Raw genomic sequence first — 24,227 nt, forward strand, 5'->3', positions numbered from 1 at the left:
CATTTGGTTTTTTGACAATATCAACTAAATTCTTCCTTGACTTAATCAAGCTTTGTCTTCATTATTGGTTTTTTTTTTTTTTTTTTCATTCTCCCCCAATTTGAGAAGAAGTAAAAGAGGTTTTGAAGGAGAATGATGGACTTTCCATCCATTCCCATCCCATTCCATTCCATCCCCTCTCCCAAATACAGATTTTGTATTGACTGGTCACACAAGAAAGCACGTGAAAGTGATTCAGCCCATCACTGTTGTTGTCAGTAGGTTGATTTGTACTTCACTTGTCTGCAAACCCTATCTGTCTCATCATAGAAAGAAGGATGTGTTTTGCACTTGAAATGTCACCTAAATGTTATTCACACATAGTAGATTTCACCTAGATTAGTGAACTCAAGGGTATCTTCCTTCGTGTTTTATGAAGCCGTTTTTAGAGGCGATGCATGAGCATGAATAATGATTTTGGGTATATGCTGATATATCCTATTCTACAATTACACAGCCAATGGGCAATGGCTGCTCCATCTCCTGTGTGGTGGATGGAGATAATTCAAACAGTTATGTATCATGGAAACACTCTCACCTTTCACCAATAAAAATTTCTCCTGATCAGATTCAGTTATGCAACTTTGCTAAGCTGTTGAAATTCTGTGATCGCATGGAATACTCCTTTATCAATCTTGAGAAGAAGGATTCCCCTCTTTCTAGTAGCTTTGTCGGCGTATCAAACTCTGCTATTCTTCCTGTTTCACAGAAACATAACTTGGTTTTCATCCATCCGTTTATGGCAGAGGATTAAATGCAAGTTAGCTTGACTCATCCATGATTTCCTTGCTTACCTTCATCAAGGACCAACACAAGGTCACTGTCTATAACTGTGTGAATTCTGTGAGCTATTGTGACAATTGTTCGATCTCCAAACTCATGACGGATAATCTTCTGTATCACTCCATCAGTCGCTGAATCAACCGATGCTGTCGCTTCATCCAGAACAAGAATGTTGCTTTTCTTCAGCAAAGCTCTTCCCAGGCAGATCAACTGCCTTTGGCCCACACTCCAGTTTTCTCCATTTTCAACCACTGTGAGAAACAACCCCATATATGGTCATATATTTACAGTGGAAGCTGGGATTTAGATAGCACTAGTGTAGTGTTATGAAACCATAAATCTGAGCCTGACCTTTGGAATCTAGCTTCTCTTCATTTGCATGCACCACAGCGCCTAGCTGACATTTATCGAGAACCTGAACGATGCAACGTTATTTAAGCAACAACAAAGTTAAAACTGATTGCAACTTACCAGAATAATGACTAATGCAATTTGAAGAGTTGTGTTCTTTTCTAAATTTATGATCAAATGATGACAGGCAGTACACTTGACCATTCTCGGCTTGATCTTCCATTGGTAGCTAATCTTCTAACACAAAAAAACTTACTCGATTTGCAGTCATTGCCATCAAACTGGATCTTCAGCATCCAAACCAATTTAAAAGAAGACCTCTTTTTTATCATAGCAGATTTTGTTCTCAAGTAGTTATATGTCATGTATTATAGCAGATTTTTGGAATCATCATGTCATAATATAATAGGTACTGGAGCATTGTTTGGCAGGGAAATATATACCTGCCATATGTCATTGTCAGAGTATTGCTCTAGCGGGTCGAGGTTTCCTCTGACTGTACCCTCAAACATTGTTGGGTCTTGTGGTATGATGCTTAGCCTTGATCTCAGATCATGGAGGCCTATCTTGGAAACATCTATGTCATCAATTATAACGCTTCCCTCTCTTGGTTCAACGATTCGAAAAATGCCCTGTATGAGTGTAGATTTCCCACTCCCAGTTCTCCCTACAATACCAACTTTTTTTTTTCCCGGAAATGTGCAAGTAATGTGTTTCAATACGGATGGGAGATGCTCTGCGTAACGAATCTGGACATTTCATGCCAATCAATCAGCAAACATGGACTGTTAGAAGACAGTATAAATCATAAATGATCTCAAGTTGTTCTTAAATGCCACTCAAACTATCTGAATAATTGATCTTGCTATAGAAGAATCTTACTTCCAAGTTTATGAAACGAATCGTTCCAATCTGTGGCCAGTCGTTTGGCGGTCTGCAATCTTCAATCACCAGGGGTGCTTCACTGGTGATGTTCGAGTATTGTAGAATTCTTTCGACTGATATCATCTTATTTTCTGCGTTGCATATGCACCATATAACCGTAGCTTGAAGAACATTAAGGTTAATACCATATGTTACTGCCAACCCTGCAATACCTGTAGAATACCGAGTCCTTAATTATAAGTCGTCTGGCTAGTACCGGCTTGTAAGTAGAAGCTCGTGAGCTTTGATGTCGACTGAGTAGGCATTAAGCAAAGCACAAGAGTCATCATTTTCATTAGAGGAATTGCTTACTTGGATTGATCATTCCTTCTGGAAGAGTCACGAGCACAACAAGGGAGAAGGCGAAAACGAAGTTAGATAACTGGTTCAGTCTGAAGGAAAGCCATTCCATTGTTGACACATTATGGAACCATGACCTCGAGTGTCTGTCAATGAGGCTGAGATTTGTGTCGATGAAGCGGTCTTTTTGCTCAAAAGCACGGATTGTTGCCGCTCCTGAGATTGATTCTCCGAAGTGTTGGAGAATCGGAGCTAGTTGTATTCCTGCTAATCGGGCCAGTTCTCTTGCAGTTGGGGTGTAATATCGCTGAAATGTCACAAACATGCATCAAATAACAGCTCAATCGATAGATTTTTAAGGGGTGGTGGAGTCTAACGTTCGAATGAAATTGTGTGAATTTCTTACTAAGTTCACGTTATATATTTGTGCGTGAGTATTATGTGCATTTTCATTCTAGAAATGGATTGTATGTATGTGTCACTCTACTCTGATTTGGAGGATCCCTTATCGATTGTTATTTACTGGTGGAAGAAGCATCTTACCTGGTACCAAATGCAGATTGCTGTTACGGGAATGAAGATGACGAATACTTGCCATGCTACCTGTGACATGACAGCAATAGTCCCCAGAAGCTGAATTACAGAGAAAGCACACCAACCTAGTCGGTTTGGCATCTCCAAGTCGAGTACACTTTGATCTGTAGATGCCTATGTATGATGAATAGAATCACCTAGACGTTACTTTGGGCTTGAGCTAATAAATAACAAAAACCAATCTTACATTACTTACCCGGTTTAATATTCTCCCAGTTGGGGTCGAGTCGAAGAAAGCCATAGGAGCACGGAAGATACTATGAAGCATGTTAGTGAAGAGCTTCTGTGATGTCAAAATTCCGGCCACTGCCACTAGCAGGGCTCGAATAAACACACAAGCTGAACCTCCAACAGCAACGAGTGTGTAAACTAGGAGTACAAAATTTATGCCGGCTATTGGTTCTGTGCCGCCTGCAGGACAAGCCCATGCCATCCAGTAATTACTGCCAATCTGTAGTCCTTGGAACATCGACTGAGCTAGAATGATGATTGGAACTAAGGCGCCACGCTTCACAGTGGTTAGGTAAGACCAATAAACTTGTCTCCCAATGCTTCCTTTTTCTCTCTCTTCATCCTGCACCAATCTGGCTTCCACTTTCTTTCTCTCTATGCAGGAGGAGTTGTGCCCTGGGCCGTGCTTTGGTGTGATGTCTTTGCTGGAATTATCCTCAGCTACTTCAGTCCGAGATGTTCTGTTTGAACTTCCAGCTCTTAGAACACATTCCAATGCTCGGCTATGGGCCCCAACCAGAACTTCAAATCCAATATTCTGTTTCTGTTTCAAGACTTCTTCAAATGTCCCACTTTGTGCAATTCGTCCATTTTTCATCACCTGTTGAGAAAATTATCTCGTTATGATAGCGGGATGCTTTTCTTGTTGATCCTAGTTATTAGTAGTTTTGCACTCACATACCAGAATAAGGTCAGCTGCTGGAAGAAACTCGACTTGGTGCGTGACGTAGAGCACGGTCTTATCTTTAAGAACCCCCATCAGGCAGTCCTGTGATGACACAAGGAGAGATATTTGACCTGTTGTTTCTTCTTTCAAACAGAAGAGGAAATTAACATCAATTTTTTTTTACCTCGAAGAGCTGTGTTCCCGTATGGGCATCCACGGCACTGAAGGGGTCATCGAGCAGATATATATCCGCATCGTGATACACTGCACGAGCAATCTGTATCCTTTGCTTCTGGCCTCCACTCATATTGATGCCTCTTTCTCCAATCTCTGTTGCATCACCAGCTGGGAAGAGCTCGAAATCTTTCATCAAAGCGCATGCTTTTACGGTTCTCTCATACTTGGCACAATCAAAATGATTCCTGAAGAGAATATTGTCTCTGACAGTCCCTGATAGTATCCAAGGGGACTGCGGAACATAAGCCTTAGTTCCACTAATTTTGACTGTCCCTGACAGTTTTGTCATCTCTCCTAATATGCATGAAAGCAAACTAGACTTGCCTGATCCCACAGCCCCACAAATGGCCACCTTCATCCCCCGCTTAACTTGTAGCTGTATTCCATCAATAGTTGGACGACTTGGTCCAGCATCCCTACCCCAACTGAAAGTTCCATCCTTGATCTCAACTTCAAATTCTGTTTCATCTTTGGTGACAAATTCGATGTCTTCCAACTTGATTTCATCTTCTAATTGGAGGTAGGAAGCGACTCTATCCGCAGAGACTTTGCTTTGTGCAATTGTGGATAGTAATTCTGGTAAACTGAATATGGGGTCTTGGAGCATACGAAATGTTGCCAGTGCAGACAGGACTCTTCCCGCTGTAAGTGGAATTCCCATCAAAGCACATGCTCCAAAAGTCACCACAGAGATAAATGTCGGCGATCCCCAAAAGATAAAGCTTGAAACCGCTGACAACCTTAGTGACTTCCATATCCAATCATATTCTATTCTCCTCAAGTTCTCTAGCTTGTGAAGATATCGACTATCCCATGCTTGAAGTTTGAGAATCCTAAGGTTTCTGAGAACTTCTGAAGTGCCTTTCATCCTCTCATCCTTTGCTTTCATGATCTCAGACTGATATCTTTTCTGAAGCCTTGTCATTGGTATGTTGCAAGCCATCACTGCCAATGTAGCGCCTAGTGCCACCACCGACCCTAGTCCTAGATGCGTGTGCAAAACCAGTACGGCTAAGGAAATTTGTACAGGCAGCTGCCAGATTGTGTTCAAGTACCACATGAAGTCTGAAATTCTTTGGACATCCACACTCATGTAGTTGATTATCTCTCCACTAGTGCGGCTTTGGCGGGATTGACTTGATAACAGCAGCCCCTTCCGGTATATGTGAGATGTCAGAGCAGCCCTCAGCCGAAGGCCTAGCTGGCGAGCCCCAAATATCCATTGTCTCTGGGCCGTCGTCTCAACCATTTTGGCTCCCAGAAAACCCAGCGCAATGAGGTAGCCACTCCAGAAGTTTTCAGATTTCTTCTCATTAAGAAAGTTTACAAAGCCATCAATAAGGTATGGACCAACGTATGATGCTCCTGCACTTACTACTGCAAAAGATGCATTAATTGCCGCTTTCTTCCTGATAAACAAAACCATTGCCTTGTAGATAGACGGCCTTCTAGTTCTATCCTTCTCCTCGATATGCTTTAGGCATTCATCCAAGAAATGGGATAGGAATGCAGCAGAGTCCTTGGTGTCAACATCGGGTACTTCATCTTGATCGAGGGGTTTCTTGATGCCAATAGCAAACAATGGATTCAGCCACGAGAAGGAGATGAGTTGGAATACAGTAGCTTTCCCATAAAGACAGTTCTTTTTGCTTTCTGAAGGCTTTTCAGTTTTTTTTACATTCAGAAGTGGATCAGTGATGCCATTTGTAATGTTGAAGACAGTGCCCGCCTTGCCTCGAACTGAAATGCCCAATAGGCAGGTGGATGCAAGAAGATCAACAAAGTCCAGGAAAGTGTTTAATCTGATTTTATCATGATTCGTAATCGTAAAATAAACATCAAGGGTTGCATGACCACATGAGAACAAGAAGCTGCATGCCCACCAGGTCCTTAGAACCCATGGGAACTTGATGTGCTTACTGCTATGAATCTGGAAGAGTGTGAGCAATGTAATCGCCCATATTATTATTTGCCTGATCTCTGGCGAAAGAATGGGAACTGTAAATTTGCACTGTGGCCAACTTTGTTTTTGCTGCTGTAGCAGCACTGTGAGATGAGTTCCCATTTCTAGGACAGAGCAAGCAATGCTGACTTTGTAAGACAGCCCATATTTTACGTCACTGGGGTGTTTTGCCACAGCCACTACCTCTTTTCTGCGTTTGCATAACAAGTCCACAGCTTTCCATATGAAATGGAGTAACAAGATTCCAAGGAACACTATTTGCAGAATGCTCGTGGCTTCATCCCATAAGCAGGGTGAGTTTAGCTGCTGCCATCTGGACCAGTACTGGAGTGTCTTGAGACCTGTCAACCGTTACAACAGTAGATTGAGGCACATATCTAGAGGGAGAGAAAAGTTTTCAAAGACAACATGGTCTATCTATTTGTACGTCATTTATACTTTTCTTGATGTCCTGCAGCATCTGTCTGTTAGTTTTTGGATATTTGTATCCCTACAGTTTCAGGTTCACTTAGAGAAAGCAGGCAACATTTATCCCATGAGATTCTAGGAATTACAAATTATAGACCTTTACTATATCCTTCAAGGTATTGTGATAATCTTGTCGTTAACATATGTTTGAATCAAACTTGGATCATCGACAAACACAGCAACAAGCTGAAGCCGTTATGGCTTCTAGCTGATCAGAAATAAAGCAACTTGGGAAAGAGGAAACAAATGCTTGAAACTAGTTAGTTCTACTTTCTAGTTATCAAGAAAGAAAATCACACATGAAGCTTATATATGCATGCATATTAGTTTCTAGTATCAGCACTATATATAATTATGTTTAGATTCATTATAAGCTTCACGATGTGTGTATTTGTGCATTGGTAGTGCTCTCAAGGGCGGCCAGATGATTACCTGTTACCAAGCTGGAGTTCAACATTGCTTCCCAAAGCATTCTTCGCTCTCCAGCTAAATCTCCATGGTAATTCCAACCTGTGCTTCCAAAAGTATTATTTCAACCTGGGACCTTGGAATGGTAACATATTGTGAGAATCTATTAACTGGAGCAGAAAGCTTCGGGGAACAACACACAATATTCTGGAGAATCATATATCAATTTAGGGGGCCATGGCAAACAAATAATTTAGAGAGAGAGAATACAAAGCACTGGAACAATACTTTACAAAAAAGAGGTAGACAGCTTATTGAGCAGCTTCTATCATACTAGAGAGAATATATTCAGTGGTGGATCAACACTGGACCATGGCAAAATGGGTAATACAGAGAGAGAGAGATGGCTTAAATTTGTCTTCTGTGGACTCAAACTCACTAATCTATTTTAGTGGATGGAAGAATAATAAGAGATGAGAGTGGAGTGTGTTAATACATGATTTACATTTGCCATATCCTCGGTGATGGACAGTCCATCAACGTTCAGAAGGTTCTTTATTTTATACAGATAATGTTAATCAAATTCTCACTGATTATCATTATTTTTTCCTTTTTTGTTCATAAACATCTAGAACTGGAGTTTATGTTTTTCTTTCTTCACTCCCTTTCTTCATTCTCCATCATAAGTTTCATCACTAATTGTGATTTCAACATACGATTTTATACAAGTTTTAAAGGCTATACCCTCCAACCGATGACCAAGACTATAGAGATTTGGTATTAATTAGACAATTAATTCTCGTACTGACGTAGCAAAGCAAATGAATATTGGTGACTTTTCATATTTTAAAACAAACGTTATTATCAAAGCTTCCAATTATATCGATTGAAATAACTTGGTTTGATTGGTCGTTTAACGTTGTCTAGACAGGTAGATTTACATATTGTTAGGTGTAGAATCATAGGTTGTGATGTTGGTACATCATTGGGACCGCGTTTGGATTGATGCAAATCTTGTCCATATCATTATTGCCCAAAATAGCATGCATGCCTGTCACTAGCTGAGTAAATTCATATAATTAAGCTTACATGTGGGTCTTAAACTTACTTAGTAGTATCCATCTCTATTCGATAGTAAAAAATACCTTTCTTGAACTATATGTATGATTTCTGCTTAAACCTGTCACCTGTGACATTCATTTCTGAATGTAGAAGAACCTGTTTACTTGGATTCGATTTCTCAAAACCGACCCTAACATGTCAGTGTCTGTTGCTTATGAGTGTTGTTAATCGCATTGTTTTGGAAACCATTAGCAAACTGAGCGAGATAATTAATCCTGACTAATTCTGAACTTTGTAGTAAGTGGGCAGATTTTCTTTTTTCAGTGAGGGAATGTGAGAAAGTTTCTTTGCACCATTTCATTGCCCGCCCCAAAAGTAGTGCCTTCTACTTTAAAGAAATGAATATGCCATGTGAAGTCTGTAACCTTTGGATGCAACCGGGCATCTACTTTTTCAGGGCACAACAATGGCAGTGAATCAATCACTAGAAGCTTATGTATGGGATCTCTACAGTGCTAGTCTATTCTTAATTCGAATTTTGAAGAGAGAGAAAAAAAAAAACACAAAGCTGTTAACCTTTTCTTAGGGTATAATGTGCCTGGCCAATTCAGATGTCTTTTCAATTCCATTTCTTGGAACTTAGTTAACTGGCCGGTTTGGGACCATATACATACATGTGTATGTATGAGAGGTGGGCTTAGAGGTTGCTTCTCTCTCTCTTAAACCTTGTAAGATTCGCAGATTATGCGCTGAGTAGTCGACTCGTGTTAATCTTGTTGCCATAACGACAGTTTCTTCTCAACATTGCGGGCAAGTTCGAACATGATGGACTTCGTTTTGGGGATAATCTTGTTTTAATGGGTTCTTAGGTTGGCAGCCATGGCTGGTGCATTCTGAACAAAATATGTATGCCATATGACATGCAAATTTGGTGAAATTAAGTACATGGGGAGTAAAAAGAAATTAGTGAGATCATACCTAAGAACCTTTTGCATGTCCCTTGAAATGTTGGAAACTGGAGATTGAACTTGTTCTTGATGATGATGATGATGATGACGATGACGATGATGTTGATTCTCTCTTGCTTTTGATTTCATATTTCATCTTATTTGAATGTCTTGATCAAGCAGATGAAGTGAAGAACAAGTGTTGTTTCTTTTTCTCTTCTATGATTTTATTTCAGGGAAACCTATATATATATATATATATATATATAATCCCATGCATCCTGGGAAGTTCCTTGAAGTTAGGATCTTTCTTGGAGATATGGATCGTAACAAAACAACCCTTTTTTGCTTACCCTTCAAATCAATATGTCTAGCTCTATGACTCTTGGTTATTAACAAAAAATTATATAAATTTTTTGTTAATACCTTACACAAAGGTAAAATTTTAAAAAAATATAATTGTCACAATAATAATACATTACATGAAAATATCAAATCGAGGGTAAATGCAGATTTTTGTTTCTTTTAATTGGGTTGAGAAGTTTCAAAAAATTAAAATTCAATGTAATTGTGATATCATGTTATCGACACGATATTATTATTTAATTATATATTATTATGTGAATAAATTTTATTTTAATTTTAAATTTATCAAAAACTATATGAAGTTTACACCACAACCTAATAATATTAGAATTACATTAAATATTTTAATATTATATAATTATCATAACATCACAATTTGTTAAATATTTTCTGAAAAATCTCCCCAATCATTGAAGTGTGAAGGAAGGGCTCAGAACCAAACTTAGACCCATAATTTGAATATGCTCTATTTGTCAGCATGCACTCATAAGGCTAAGACTACAACTTGAAGGGCATGCTTTGATTTTTCCTTTCTATAATTATAGGCCATTTAGTGAGAGTGTTCAAAGTATGATCATTGATGAATATATATCATTTTCTTTACAACTTAAAGCCAATTTAAAACTATTTTATCATTGATAGATAGATAGATAGATAGATAGATAGATCATCTTGTAGAGGTGTGTGCACATTGAAGTTGCAAATGTAAGAACCAAAGAGAGGGAATTCATGTTCATGACAAGGCCTTGTTTGTTTGGATATGTTGTCTTTTGTATGTGGGAGGGGATGATATTGCGACAGCAAAGCTTTGTTTGTGGGGGGACCAGGCATGGAGTTATGGGACAGGACAGGGGAATTGCCAAATTTGCTACTAGTCAATGTGCAAGTGATTGTTTGGTGAACAGGGTGGTGTCAATGCAATAAGGTTTTCAATTCATTGTTGTTGTTGGTAAGTTTGATTCAAGAATGTGAGATGCAGGTGGTTGGATTTTTTATCTTTTATAAGAACGATACCAAGCCAAAATCTTTCCTGATACTTAAAACTGGGCAAAATTTTGTTCTGGACATACAAGTGGGAAAATGGTAAAAATATATATATATATATATAGTTTATGGTAAGCTTACAAACTATTTTTACCTTTATTGTTAGGATAAATTTTACATGAAATCTATGAGATTTGTCTAAATTATACCAACTGTCTTGTGTTTTTAAAAGTGTTTTAAACTTTTCTAAACTGTAATAAACTCGAAAAATAATTATTTTATCTTTATATTTAAATTCTTCTTCTCTCTTTCTCTCTTCTTTTCTTGCCCTAATTTTTCTTTCATCTCTTGCAAATATTAGTGGTTGTTCGTCATCAAACCGGTTACTTTTCTTTCTTCCTCCTCCTTTTCCTACCTTTTTCTGTCTCCTCTTATTCTCTCTTTGTTAGATGATTAAAACCCAAATAATTCATTGAACCCATTTAATCAAAAATCATCTGAATTTCGTCTAAGTTCTAATTAGAAACCCAAATAATTTAGATCGCTGACAACAATGCAAAAAACATATGACAATAAGGCTAGGGCTAAGAAAAGGAAGACAACGACAGTTCACAATTTGAATGTGTTTGAAATGGTATCACAACGAGGTTCGATGAAATGATAAGTTTTAATCTCTCATATTCTCTCTCTCTAAAGGAGGACAACACCAATTACCACTAGCCAACCCTACCCTCTAGTGGGTTCACCATTCAAAACCCACTATGGTAGGTTTCAACAATTTTTTTTTTTGTAACTTTAATCGAAAGATAGGGAGATAAAATAGTATTTTAAAAATTTTGGCAAAATTAACCACAATTAATTAACGATAAAGATGTATATAATGAATGAAAGTTAACCTCAAAGAAAGGTTTATGTCATTTAAAAAAAAACACACACACATAAATAGTCAGTACATCTTAGACAAACTTAAGTTCGATGCCTAAAATTTACCATTATTGTGAACAACAGTATTTAGAAAACTGGATTGAGGTATCAAACTAAAAGTGAGAGAGCCTCACAGTTCAGTGATTGTATTGAGTTGAATCAGAATGTACATACAAATTAAATACAATTAGAAGTATGATATCAAAATTAAGTAATATTGTCCTACAATCAAAAAGAAAAAATTATACAACCATAATAACATAAATATAAATGGCTGGCTAGTGGCTGCTGTTATTCATGGCATGGACTATGAAGCAATATCTCAACAAGAAAAAATAACAGGAATTAATCCCAATTAACATAGAAACAACAAAAACAAATATTCTTATCTCTTTGGGCAAAATTCCTCAAAAAGTAAGGCAAATAACATATAAAGCTCCGAAAAGAACTATGACTCCCCCCCCCCCCTGAATGATGCTGCTTGCAGCTTTTGCTTGCACACGGAAGATACATTCATCTATCTATGGGTATAGCATTCATTCAGTCAAAATTCACTCACTCACTCCTGTCCATATTCAAACGATACAACCTCTTCTGAAACATCTAACAACTCTTCTACCTCCACTTCCTTCGCCTCGTACTCCTCTTCTTCATCACTCGCTTCTCCATCCCGGAGCCTCTGCCTCTCCAACTTCTCTTCTTCATGCAACTGCCTCCACTCGCTCACCCATTTCACCCACTCCTCCTTCAACATCTTCCGCTTCTCCCTTTCCTGTTCGTTCAACAGCAGTGACACGTCCTGGTCCTCTGCTTCGTATTTCTTGCTATACTTTTTCAGGTTCTTCGCAATCTCCTCCTCTTTTTCAGGACTCAAGAAGGATGGTGGCCTCGGCCGCCACAGGAACTGTAACCAAACGAACGTTTTGTCATATATGAATGAATCCTCCTTTAGGACAAGAAAAACACAAAAATGTTTTTTTTTTTTTTATCAAGTAAGAAATGTTTCAGGCCATTGCAATTTCTTCTCTTTTTCATTATTTAGTACCTACCTAGCAATACCGTGCTAATGATGCAACAACTTAAAAAGAAATCAACCTCATCAATGTTGTTAAACTACCAGCAAATTGTAGACAAACACTACCACAGGGGCGTTGGATGTCAAAATGAACTCCAGGGAGGCTACTAGATTCAAGCTTCATCCTAGGGGTAAATTGCAATCCACCCAATCATTTAACTACTACTTTATTTGCTAAATCAACTACCACTGAATTAGCTATATGTTTGACGACCATGACTACTTTCAGAATACAGTTCTTCGTATATAACCAGATCAGTAAATTCAAGGCAATCATATGAATCAACTTTAACGAGCAAAATATAGTAAATTAAAATTGAACTTTAAAATTTAACACAATATGTCAAATCTTACTTGGAAGAAGTGATCCTTTAGTATCCGATACAGCAACTTGCCATTAAACGACCAGATGTTGAAACCATTTTCCATCTCATGAACTGAAGTGACCGAAGTTGCAACATACCTGCAGGTACAAGCGCATGCCTTAATCAAAATAAGATGATAAATTCATTCAGCAGACATACGAAAGGATTCCATCTTTTTTCAAAATGAACTTCAAGTTAACATTCTCTTTGAAAGCAAAACAAATATGGTAGCCAAATGCTAACCATGGGTCAAACATACACTAGTGGGTTAACAAACCAAGAATAAAAATGGCCCGTCCCAAATCAGTCCTACAAGTACCTTCCCGTCGGATCCCATTCAATATCTGTTGCCATGAAATGCTCAGCTGTGGCCATGGTTTCAAGCTCCTCAACATTGTAGAATTCCAACTGTCCATTGAAACCTTTCAACCCTGCAAGCACAATGAATCGGCCAGCTGGTGACCAGTATAGGGCATTAGCCTGCTTGCCCTTTAGAGTTGTGAGTTTCGAAACTCGTCCACTGTTATGAGCAGAGCGCATCGAATAGAAACTTATATCAGGCCTAGGGCTATCCCCATGGATAACCGCAAATCTGTGGCCCTTTGGTTCCCAAGCAAATGCAAGAATCTTGTCATTCTTATTCTCCAGCTCCAAAACCTCAATGGGTATATCTCGTTCCTTGATTCGGAAAAGCTCAAAGCCAGTATAGGTGCTCTTCTTAGTTTTTGTATAACGGTCAACCTTAACAGCAAGGTAATCCCCATTGCTTTGCCAATACATTTTGCAATCACTGACACTAAAAAGGTTCTTCTGTCTCAATTCCTCTTTGCTTGGAATTTGAATAAGGCTGACCTGTGAACAAGCACGAAAGCGTATTGATGCTACAACATTTCTAAAGTAATAAAACAGCAATTCAACAGCAAATAAAAAGCCTCTGTAAACTAAAAGCTACGAACTCACCCTAGCAGGTTGGTTCCCTCCACCAAGTTCAGGAACAAAGAGCGAAAGAATGGGATCAGTAGGCGACCAACTAAAGTCCATAACATTTTCGACCTTTATGGATTTCTTGTCAATAAGAGTAAAGGTCTCTGTCTCATAGACAGAGACCATGTTTTTACCAATTCTGGCAAAATACTTGTCCTCTCTTCCACCTCCCCATCTGCAAATAAAACACAATTATAATCATCATGAGGCAAATGGTTAACAACACTTCACAAATTGATTGATATTAGTGTACAATCACCTGAAAACAGGCCAAGACACTCCACCAACACCTCCAGTTCCTCCAACTGCAAACTCGTCCGCACTTCCTTTGAAATCTCTCATCACTTTTCCAGTTCTCACATCAAAAATATTTATCACCACTCTCTGAAATGAGAAGTTTAATGTTAGGTTCCATGACCTCAAGGCCAAAGTATTACTTTTGAAGAATCCAAACAAGGAAAAAAATACAATGACAATAATATAAACTTACATGAGTATCACGAGGATTGCTCGGTTCGTGACTGCTGTACGTCACCAAAAATCTCTCACCAGGAGAGAAATCAATCAATTTTACCTGCAGTTAATACCATTAAAGCTACATTGGCACAAATAAATAACCAAAAGAAGATGGCTTAGAGAACCGTTGAAAAACGTGAAAGGCAACCTGGGGATGAGCATAACGCATGAGCCGGTTGAAGGTGCTAGCACCGCCCCAAACAGCAGCACCTTGCCGATGAACAGTTGCCAAGTAAGTCCCTAGAGGGGACCACTGCACAAAACTTTCGGTCCAAAACTGACAGGTAAAGATGTATGGCACCATTCAGTTTTTGGAAAGAAATTTCTTAATGGCATAGAAGGGGGAAAATAGAACTCAACTATGGGTCAAAAAAACAATGGAAGAGCAAATAAACTGATTTTATGCAAGGAATAACAGGACATTTGTTTTAAATGGAACGTCAAAATTTGTAAGCGTCATGACAATAACGAAAACAAAATATGATGTCAACTCACTGATCGCTTGTAAACAGGATCAGCCTTCAACTGTCTTGCATCATTCCACAAAACTTCTGTGTCTGAGCCTGAACGGATGACGAATTGATCCCTAGCCTTCTCATCCATAAGCCATTGCTGCAGATTTTCCTGTAAAAATGTAAACCACCACCCCCCACCACCCCCACAAAAAAAAAAAAAAAATTAAGAAACATTATAAGGTTGCAACAAGAAGGCACAAACAAACATGCAGATGCACATGAGATGCGTTACAAAAAAGGGTCACTAAACAATTAACACGCTATCTAGGCATCCCTAATTCAGTAGCATAATATGATACAGTAAACAGATGTCTAGAACAGTGTTATGATTCAGTTCAGATTTAGGAAGAAAAAGTTGAATGGCGGATTATAATGCAGTCCAAGCACTTACAATGGTCATACTATTCTACAAGAAATGCAGATAACATCTTGGCCACATGCTTGGAAACTTGTATAGAAAATTATGGTGTGGTTTAGACTTTAGATTAACCCCACATGGTGGGATTAAAGCTTGATATGTTGTTTTTTAGTTTAGATTATACTAGTTGATCTAAAAAAAATAATTAAATTAAATGGTCAGACCAAATGAATGAGGTTAAGTACAGAGCACATGATTTGAAAGGAAAAATTACACTTCATCCTAGCAATTAAGCCCTATCACACAAAACCCCTACTTCTTTAGATTATGAACTCTAAACACCTTATACATATGACTAAAACAAAACCATTTGTTTTGCATCCAAACTAACAGTGCATCAGCCTCAGTGCCTCACATCTTCAAATTTAAAAATCCAATCAACTTGTGCTAAACATTTAATCCACCAGACATGCACCACACTACCAGAATGAACTAGAGCCTTAACACACAACCACATAGACAAAACATCCCATCGAGGAATAAAGAAAATAAATCAAAATCTTGTTTCCTTTCATCAACCCCCTGCTCAGGGCTCACCACAGCACCCTGAGCTTGAGGAGCTCTTGACTACAATCAATTCACACATCCATCAAGTATCTTGAGCAGAATTTCTGGGGCATTGTACGTCCAACCAAGGGTGAGCGTTGCTGATAGGCCAACTCAAGATCAGCACCTAATTGGCCCACAAACCTAGCCCCTAGTGCTGAGCATGAGTTAGACTATCTGTTAGAATGTTGTCTCAAGTAGATCCAGGTTTTAAAGCAGTCAAATGAGTCGGTTTAATGGGTTTAGTCAGGCGGTTACTCAGCTTTGTAATTAGTTTTAAGTTTGAGGGTAAAATCGGGAATGTCTAATCCTATTTCAAGCCTTAGAGATTATCGCCTATTATTCTATAAATAGGACAGGGGTCTAGGCTTATGTCATGTTGCTCATTTTCTCACAAGGAAGTTCAGGAGAGGAAAGGCTGCGTGTTCAAGAAATAGTCTTTGTAATCTTGGAGAGACTTGTAATCGTGAAGCGAGTTTGTACTGCTATCATTCTGAATTAAAGAGGCTGCTATCAGGAGGCTTTAAGAGGCTGGATGTAGGGTTGTCCTAAGGGCAATCCGAACCAGGATAAACTGCTTGTGTTCTTCTTGTGGTTTGGTTTTATTTTCTGTCATTTACATTCTGTTTTCATTGTCATTCATTTTGTTTCTGTTATCATTGAAATCTGAGTGTGTGCGCAAGGGTGAGGTTGAGAATTCCGTCCAAGAAATCAAATTCTAAGTGCTCCTAAGTTAACAACTTGGTATCAGAGCCAGTCTTTAGGATCAAAAAAGCTCAAGATTCTCATTGTTTAAAGTTTCTGTCATAGGAATAGTGTCAAGAATGTCGGCCACTAGATATGACATTGAAAAGTTTGATGGCCAGAATGATTTTGGCCTCTGGAAAATGAAAATGAGAGCTTTACTAGGGAACTTAGGATTGGAAGAAGCTTTAGACGGTGAATCAAAAATGCCTAAGTCATTCTCGGATGAACAGAAAAAGGAGATTGTCAAGAAAGCCTATAATACCTTGATATTGAGTCTAGGGGATAAGGTGTTGCGAGAAGTATCAAAGATGAAAAACGCAGCTGAGATTTGGCTTAAGTTAGAAAGCCTTTATATGACCAAGACCCTATCAAGTCGATTGTATTTCAAGGCTAAGTTCTTTACTTTTAAAATGAATGAAGGACAGAAGCTTCAAGATCATATTGACAGTTTTAATAAGCTGTGCCTAGATCTGGAAAATATAGAAGTAAAATATGATGATGAGGACAAGGCATTAGTCTTGTTGCACTCTCTTCCAAAATCATATGAGACCTTTGTAGATATATTAAAGCATGGCAGGGATACCCTAACCCTAGATGATGTAATAGGGGCATTAAATTCAAAGGAATTGCAACATAGGGTAGATGGGAAGAGCACAAGCTGGGGATGTCTTAACAATCAGATCTAGATCCAATAAAAAGGATTCTAAGCAAAAGGGAAGATCTAGGTCTAAATCCAAGAATGGTAGGAAAACTATAAAATGTTATAACTGCCATGAGGAAGGGCGTATTAAGAGAAATTGTCCTAAGAAAAAGAAGGATTTTCTAGATAAACCTAAGACTGAAAATTCCTCATTTATTTGTGAATATGACTATGATAGTGCCGATGCACTTGTAATATCTGGAAATACAGATAAATCTGTATGGGTATTAGATTCCGGGTGCTCTTTCCACATGTCACCCCATAAGCAATGGTTCTTGAATTTTAAAGAAATAGAAGGAGGTAAGGTGTTGTTAGGAAATAATCATGAATATAGGATTAAAGGTATAGGAGATATAAAGATCAAACTGCATAATGATTCTATCAAAACATTAAATTCTGTAAGATATGTTCCAGAACTGAAAAGAAACCTAATTTCTCTTGGAGAGTTAGATAGGAATGGCTACTCCTATAGAGGAGATGGTGGAGTCCTAAGGGTATCTAGAGGCTCTCTAATAAGTATGAGAGCAGTCCTAAATAATGGCATTTATGTACTGCAAGCCTCCACAGTATGTGGAGAAGTTTCTGCCACTGAATTAAAAGCCTGTGATAAGACAAGGCTTTGGCATTATAGGATAGCCCACATTAGCGAGCAAGGCCTTAGGGAACTATCTAAGCAAGGGATACTAGGGAAACTTACAGTTTTAGATAAATGTGAGTCATGCATATTTGGGAAATCAACCAAGGTAAAATTCTCCAAAATTGCCATACATTCATCTAAAGCACCTTTAGACTATATTCATTCTGATTTGTGGGGTCCTACCCAAACATTAACTCATGGTGGAGCTAGATATTTTCTATCAATAATAGATGATTTTTCTAGGATGGTTTGGGTGTATGTTCTTAAGACAAAAGACCGCACTTTTGAAGCCTTTAAAAGCTGGAAAACCATGATAGAAAACCAAAAAGGTAGCAAAATTAAAATCATTAGAACTGATAATGGTTTGGAATTTTGTAACAAAGAATTCTCTCATCTATGTAAAGAAAATGGGATCCTAAGACATTTGACAGCCCCTGGAAATCCAAAGCAAAATGGTCTTGCTGAGAGGATGAATAGGACCTTGCTAGAAAGGGTTAGATGCATGATTTTTCATGCTAAGTTACCAAAATCTTTTTGGGGAGAAGGTGTAAACACAGCAGCCTATGTAATAAACCTATCCCCCTCAGCTGCTATAGGTTTTAAGACCCCATATGAAATGTGGACTGGACATAAACCTAGTGTAGATCACTTAAGAGTGTTTGGATGTTTAGCATATGTCCATGTTAAGCAAGGGAAGCTTGAACCAAGGGCTAAAAGATGTATATTGATAGGGTATCCTTCTGGTGTAAAAGGGTACAAATTGTGGAGTCTAGAATCAGGAATTCCTAATACAATAGTATCTAGGGATGTAACTTTTGATGAAAATTCCACTATAAAAGACATAAACTTAGATATATCTAAGGGAAATCTAAAGCTGTGGAAATTGAACAGCAGTTAGAAACTTCAGAAAATGTCTTAGATAACCCGATGAATTTAAATCCAAAAGAAGAGATGCCAGGGGACTCTCCAGACAGTTCTCTAGGACAGCATTCAGACTATAGTAGAGAGATTGAGGAGCCATCTAGTATAGAAAGTGAGCTAGACCATGAGAGGTATAATGTTGCAAGAGATAGGCAAAGAAGAACCGTAAGGCCTCCAGTTAGGTATGGATATTCGGATCTGGTTTCCTATGCGCTTTCAAGTGCAATGGAAGAAGCTGGTGATGAGCCTCTCACTTTTGAAAAGGCCATGCACTCAAAAGACTCCAAGAAATGGCAAGCTGCCATGAAATCTGAGATGGAGTCCCTTATAAAAAAATGAGACTTGGACTTTAGTAGATAAACCCTTAGGGAAAAGGGTAGTGGGCTGTAAGTGGCTATACAAGATTAAGGAAGGTGCTGGGAAAGAAGATAAGCCTAGGTATAAGGCTAGATTAGTGGCTAGGGGCTTTACTCAAGTGCCCGGTATAGACTTTAATGAAGTATTCTCACCGGTTGTAAGGCATACTTCAATTAGGATCTTATTAGCCATAACAGCACACTTAGACTTAATGCTTGATCAAATGGATGTCACAACAGCTTTTCTACATGGAGAGTTGGAAGAAAATATTCTTATGGAGCAGCCAAAGGGATTTGAGATTAGAGGGAATAGAGAGCAAGTGTGTTTGCTTAGGAAGTCTCTCTATGGATTAAAGCAATCCCCTAGGCAATGGTATAAGAAATTTGACTCTTTTATGATTGTCCAAGGTTTCAAAAGGAGTGCATATGATAGCTGTGTATATTTCAAACATATGCCTAATGAGATATCAATATATCTTCTCCTATATGTAGAAGATATGCTGATTGCAAGCCAATCAACCATAGAAATCCAAAATTTAAAGCTGAGATTAAGGTCAGCTTTTGAAATGAAAGAATTAAGAGAAGCTAGGAAGATATTAGGCATAGAAATTAAGAGAAATAGGCAGCAAAGACAGCTTAGTTTATCCCAAAAGGCATACCTTAGTAAGCTGATTAGGAAGTTTAATATGCTGGATGCAAAAGAGGTTTCTATCCCCTTTGCACAACACTTTAAACTTTCGCATGAGCAGTCTCCAAACAACGAGTCAAGCATGAAAGAAATGAGTAAGATTCCTTACTCAAATGTAGTGGGCAGTTTAATGTACAGCATGGTCTGTACAAGGCCTGATTTGGCTCACTCTATGAGTGTATCTAGTAGATTTATGGCCAAACCAGGGAGAGCTCATTGGGAAGCTGTAAAATGGACTCTGAGATATATAAAAGGAACATTAGATATGTCATTGGTTTATGGTGGAGCAAAGCTAGGAGAAGAACCTTGCATTTTAGGTTTTTTGGATGCGGATTATGCAGCCGATCTAGATAAAAGGAGATCATCAACTGGATATGTTTTCCAGCTATGGAATTCTACCATAAGCAGGAAGACCAACCTGCAGCCTGTGGTGGCTTTATCCACCACTGAGGCAGAATATATTGCTGTCACTGAAGCAATAAAGGAAGGTCTTTGGTTAAGAGGAATTGTGGGTGAACTCCTAGGAAGAAATGTCAAGGTAGAGTTAAGGTGTGATAGCCAAAGCGCTATCCATTTGGCTAAGAATCAATCCCATCATGAAAGAACCAAACATATTGATGTTAGGTATCATTTTATTAGGGAGATCCTTGAGAAAGGAGAGGTAAACCTAGTTAAACTTGCAGGAGAACATAATGCGGCTGATATGTTTACAAAACCGGTTCCTTTGTCCAAATTACAACATTGTTTGAATATTCTTAATGTTTGTTTGTGTTGGTGATCAGGTACATATTGTGTTAAAGCCAGGAAGGAGAGCAGGTTAAAGCTTTGATGATTGAAGAATGGAGTGGATCTTACTCAAGACAATGGTGGAGATTTGTTAGAATGTTGTCTCAAGTAGATCCAGGTTTTAAAGCAGTCAAATGAGTCGGTTTAATGGGTTTAGTCAGGCGGTTACTCAGCTTTGTAATTAGTTTTAAGTTTGAGGGTAAAATCGAGAATGTCTAATCTTATTTCAAGCCTTAGAGATTATCGCCTATTATTCTATATAGGACAGGGGTCTAGGCTTATGTCATGTTGCTCATTTTCTCACAAGGAAGTTCAGGAGAGGAAAGGCTGCGTGTTCAAGAAATAGTCTTTGTAATCTTAGAGAGACTTGTAATCGTGAGGTGAGTTTGTACTGCTATCATTCTGAATTAAAGAGGCTGCTATCAGGAGGCTTTAAGAGGCTGGATGTAGGGTTGTCCTAAGGGCAATCCGAACCAGGATAAACTGCTTGTGTTCTTCTTGTGGTTTGGTTTTATTTTCTGTCATTTACATTCTGTTTTCATTGTCATTCATTTTGTTTCTGTTATCATTGAAATCTGAGTGTGTGCGCAAGGGTGAGGTTGAGAATTCCGTCCAAGAAATCAAATTCTAAGTGCTCCTAAGTTAACACTATCAGCATAGATGAGCCCAGAGAGGAAAGAACATACTACTACTTTAAGAAAGTAAAGACCCAGCCTACCGTCTCCCCCTTATGAAGCCACACAACATAACCATTCTACAATTTGTGCAGTAGCTAGTGTCTCTGAAGCTAAATACATTGCCATGACCTTGTCATTCTAGTAAGCATTTTGCATTAATCATGAAGTGAAATTGATGCACAGATGAGGAGGGTAGGTAACTTGTAACGAAAGAGGATAAGAGAACGGTTAACAGAAAGCTAAGGGCAAACCCATCAAATACTTACTCCTGGAGTATATGGTCTGGTTTCAGGAGGTGCCCATTCGTCTGGAACTCTCATGAACTTCTCAATGTCATCAAACATGCTCACGGCAAATATATGTGACCTGTCCAACTTGTAGTTATGCGTCTTCTCCCGAGCAAGTTCGGCTTCCTAACAAGGAATATCAACTTAAAAAATCAAACCAAATTATATAAATGCAGTACCAGCCTTCAAAATAAAATAACTCTAAAATGATGACGTTGAAAAGTGAAAACCCTTCTTCAACAAATGCATTATACGTTCAACAATATTCCAGAAGGAAGAACTCCAAATTTACCCCTGATAAAATATTCGCCCCCCACCCCACCAATATGTGTGTATGTGCGTGCGCAACCCCTTGCCTAGTGAATCTAAACATGTGCAAGAATCTCAGTTTCAACACTCATATAGGGGTAAAAGTTTTGCATGCTACGAAACAATTGGGGCATCACCTGAGGAGTGTTGTACTCGATAAAGCAGTGACCAAGTGTTTTCTGGGTGGAAGGATCAATAGGCATCCAAAGGCCATCGTCCTTGATGACACCAATCTGACTGTAGATTTTGCGGATAACACCTTCAAGCTTCTCGAACTTCTCTTTGGGAACAACAGGCAGGTTATCCACGACGACGATGTTCCCAAACCCCGCGTCGAATTCCAAAGGGTCGTCTTCATTCAGGTCTTCATCGTCACTGGTAATAGAAAAACCTTACAATCCTCATAATATATACATATATCTCAAAGATGACGTGTGTATGTGTATGTGTGTGTCTATGTTGGTGTGGGGTGTAGGGTTTTGAAGCTCAGACCTTTGGATGCCGAAGTCTTCGCCGGGGGGCAGACGAACGGAATCCAAATCCACTTCGGATGGATCGATGCCGAGGCGTGCAGATATGTCCCTAATTTCCTCCATTGGCACTACCTCCGCCATTTTTACTTTCTAATGTTCTGAGAGAGCCAGAGAGATATTGTGCCGGTACCAGCGGCGAGCGATATAGAAAGAGGAAGGGGTTGAGAGAGAGAGAGAGAGGGTTTCGAGAGGGAAGGGTAGGTTTCATGAGAGCTGAATATGATAAAATTACAGGATTGGCCATGGAGGTCAAAAGATAAATGGGCTATTAGCGTAAAAAAATTAAACATTTTTACGTTTTTGTAATTTTATCTAAAAATTTTAATTTTAATAATAAGGTCATAATTTAATTAATTGGGTGTAATTTTATCTGGTGTCTAAATTTGATTGAAAATGTTTGTGCCTTTACCTAGGTGATACGTTTTGTTATGAAATTGGATCAACAACAAATCACAATCAAACCAATCAATCATACACGAATATAAAATTTACGTGAAAAATTCAATTCAAAAAAAATCACTGGCAACGAATAGAGACGAGTGATCGACGACTACTGAAATAGGAGGCTAACGGTGATGCAAATGGCGATAGCGGTCTGACAGCATGCGACGGCCAATTGACGATGGTGGCGAGTACTAACGACGACAATTGTTCGAACGATAGCAGCCAATGACAGTGGCGATAGCCTGAGGTGACAACTAGTGGCGTCGACGGCAGAAGCTAGGCAACCTGCAACCAATTAAGAAAGATGATACTATTATTGTTGCTGATGAAAATTTCCATATCCAACGATTATAATCTTGCAAATGGTTGATGATTTGATTCAATAACTCTAATACTAGTTTGTTATGAAATTGAATCGATAACAAATCACAATCAATCACAGAGTATGTGTTTAGTTATATCACTTTTGTATTACCAATATTTGATTAGTGATATTTTATTCTTTTTACTCGTAATTTTTCCCTGTTTAGGTTTTCTCATTAAATTCTGTGTTCGTGTATGATTGATTGGTTTAATTGTGGTTTGTTAGCGATACAATTTTGTAACATTAACAACTCATGAAAAAAATAAAGAATAAAAATTAAATTAAAACATTTAACTAGAGTTAACCCATTTGGGTCAAGGCCCATCTTCTTCTCCCTCCATCACTTAGAGCTTGCATTGCCTCTATGTCGTCATCGTCTCATTCTTTCTCTATTGTCGGTTGCCCACATTCTCCTACATCATTTATCATTGACGGCCACATGAAACTGGCAATAATGACTTGATGATACCTGTTATGTATAAAATAATAAAAGCAGAGTGAGTGCCGAAGAAATCGGATCAAGAAAGCGCCACATGGCCCCCCGAGAGAGCGCCACGTGGCAGCCCCTGGGTGGCCAAAGAAGGCCACACAGGGGGAACCACCCCCGAGTGAGGTCACTCGGGGGTGGCAGGCGCGGCCCCCATGGGCAGCCGCATGCGCTGCCAGGCAGCACACGACTGCCTGGTGGGGGCCGCGCCCCTTTGCCAGGGGGAGCGCCCCCCTCCCCCAAGTGGACGTCACTCGGGGGAACAGTACCCCCGAGTGACCCCACTCGGGGGAAGGCAGCCGCGCGCACGGCTGCTCGCCCGCGGCTGCCCGCGCAAGGCCGCGCGCGCAAGGCCTCGCGCACAGCTAGCCGCACGCGTGGCTGGCAGCATATGGCTGCCCGCGTAAGGCCGCGACCGCGCGCCCGGCTGCCAACATGCGGCCGCCCGTGCACGGCCCCTCGCGCTCTTTTTTCCATACTCACAGATACCCCCGAGTGAGGGTCACCCAGGGATCCACACTCGCCTCCGCGGGCCTCCTATTCTTACTCCACCGCCTCCAAGAAAGTCGGCCTAAGGCTATTCCCGCGAGACTCGGTCAAAGCCCCTCCGAGATTCTTGCCACA

At 39.3% G+C, this 24,227-nt stretch overlaps 2 protein-coding genes across 3 annotated transcripts; both read right to left on the minus strand.

The window, feature by feature from the left end:
• Window positions 1-308: 308 nt before the first annotated feature.
• LOC127787377 (putative ABC transporter C family member 15) lies at window positions 309-9,166 on the minus strand. Of its 2 annotated transcripts, none has more exons than XM_052315395.1 (12): window positions 9,006-9,166; window positions 6,990-7,094; window positions 4,074-6,430; window positions 3,905-3,991; window positions 3,188-3,823; window positions 2,941-3,105; window positions 2,410-2,704; window positions 2,056-2,270; window positions 1,617-1,922; window positions 1,174-1,237; window positions 834-1,073; window positions 309-737 (listed from the first exon to the last, which is right to left on the minus strand). In XM_052315395.1, exons 2-12 carry the CDS (start codon window positions 7,027-7,029, stop codon window positions 610-612), a joined length of 4,533 nt encoding a protein of 1,510 aa, XP_052171355.1. In that variant the 5' UTR covers window positions 7,030-7,094; window positions 9,006-9,166; the 3' UTR covers window positions 309-609. The 2 variants fall into 2 exon arrangements, with proteins under 2 accessions (XP_052171355.1, XP_052171354.1); XM_052315394.1 differs by having other exon boundaries at window positions 6,990-7,101.
• Window positions 9,167-11,584: 2,418 nt separating this feature from the next.
• LOC127786880 (eukaryotic translation initiation factor 3 subunit B-like) lies at window positions 11,585-22,524 on the minus strand. Its single transcript, XM_052314593.1, has 11 exons — window positions 22,268-22,524; window positions 21,913-22,150; window positions 21,446-21,592; window positions 14,684-14,812; window positions 14,337-14,465; window positions 14,163-14,246; window positions 13,932-14,056; window positions 13,649-13,847; window positions 13,008-13,540; window positions 12,678-12,786; window positions 11,585-12,152 (listed from the first exon to the last, which is right to left on the minus strand). The coding sequence occupies exons 1-11, from the start codon at window positions 22,387-22,389 to the stop codon at window positions 11,808-11,810; spliced, it is 2,160 nt and encodes a 719-aa protein (XP_052170553.1). The 5' UTR covers window positions 22,390-22,524; the 3' UTR covers window positions 11,585-11,807.
• Between the last annotated feature and the right edge of the window lie 1,703 nt (window positions 22,525-24,227).

Source organism: Diospyros lotus, chromosome 12, assembly GCF_014633365.1.
Source record: "Diospyros lotus cultivar Yz01 chromosome 12, ASM1463336v1, whole genome shotgun sequence".
Taxonomy (NCBI): domain Eukaryota; kingdom Viridiplantae; phylum Streptophyta; class Magnoliopsida; order Ericales; family Ebenaceae; genus Diospyros; species Diospyros lotus.

Excerpts from the sequence above, each read along its gene's own strand:
- LOC127787377 (XM_052315395.1), bottom strand. The coding sequence starts at position 7,029 with ATGCTTTGGGAAGCAATGTTGAACTCCAGCTTGGTAACAG. Across the intron at positions 6,431-6,989 it reads GAACTCCAGCTTGGTAACAG|GTCTCAAGACACTCCAGTAC; the intron begins GTAATCATCTGG and ends AACGGTTGACAG. Across the intron at positions 2,271-2,409 it reads AGAAGGAATGATCAATCCAA|GTATTGCAGGGTTGGCAGTA; the intron begins GTAAGCAATTCC and ends GGTATTCTACAG.
- LOC127786880 (XM_052314593.1), bottom strand. The coding sequence starts at position 22,389 with ATGGCGGAGGTAGTGCCAATGGAGGAAATTAGGGACATATCTGCACGC. Across the intron at positions 14,057-14,162 it reads GCAATCCTCGTGATACTCAT|AGAGTGGTGATAAATATTTT; the intron begins GTAAGTTTATAT and ends TTCTCATTTCAG. Across the intron at positions 12,787-13,007 it reads GAATGGGATCCGACGGGAAG|GTATGTTGCAACTTCGGTCA; the intron begins GTACTTGTAGGA and ends TTGTACCTGCAG.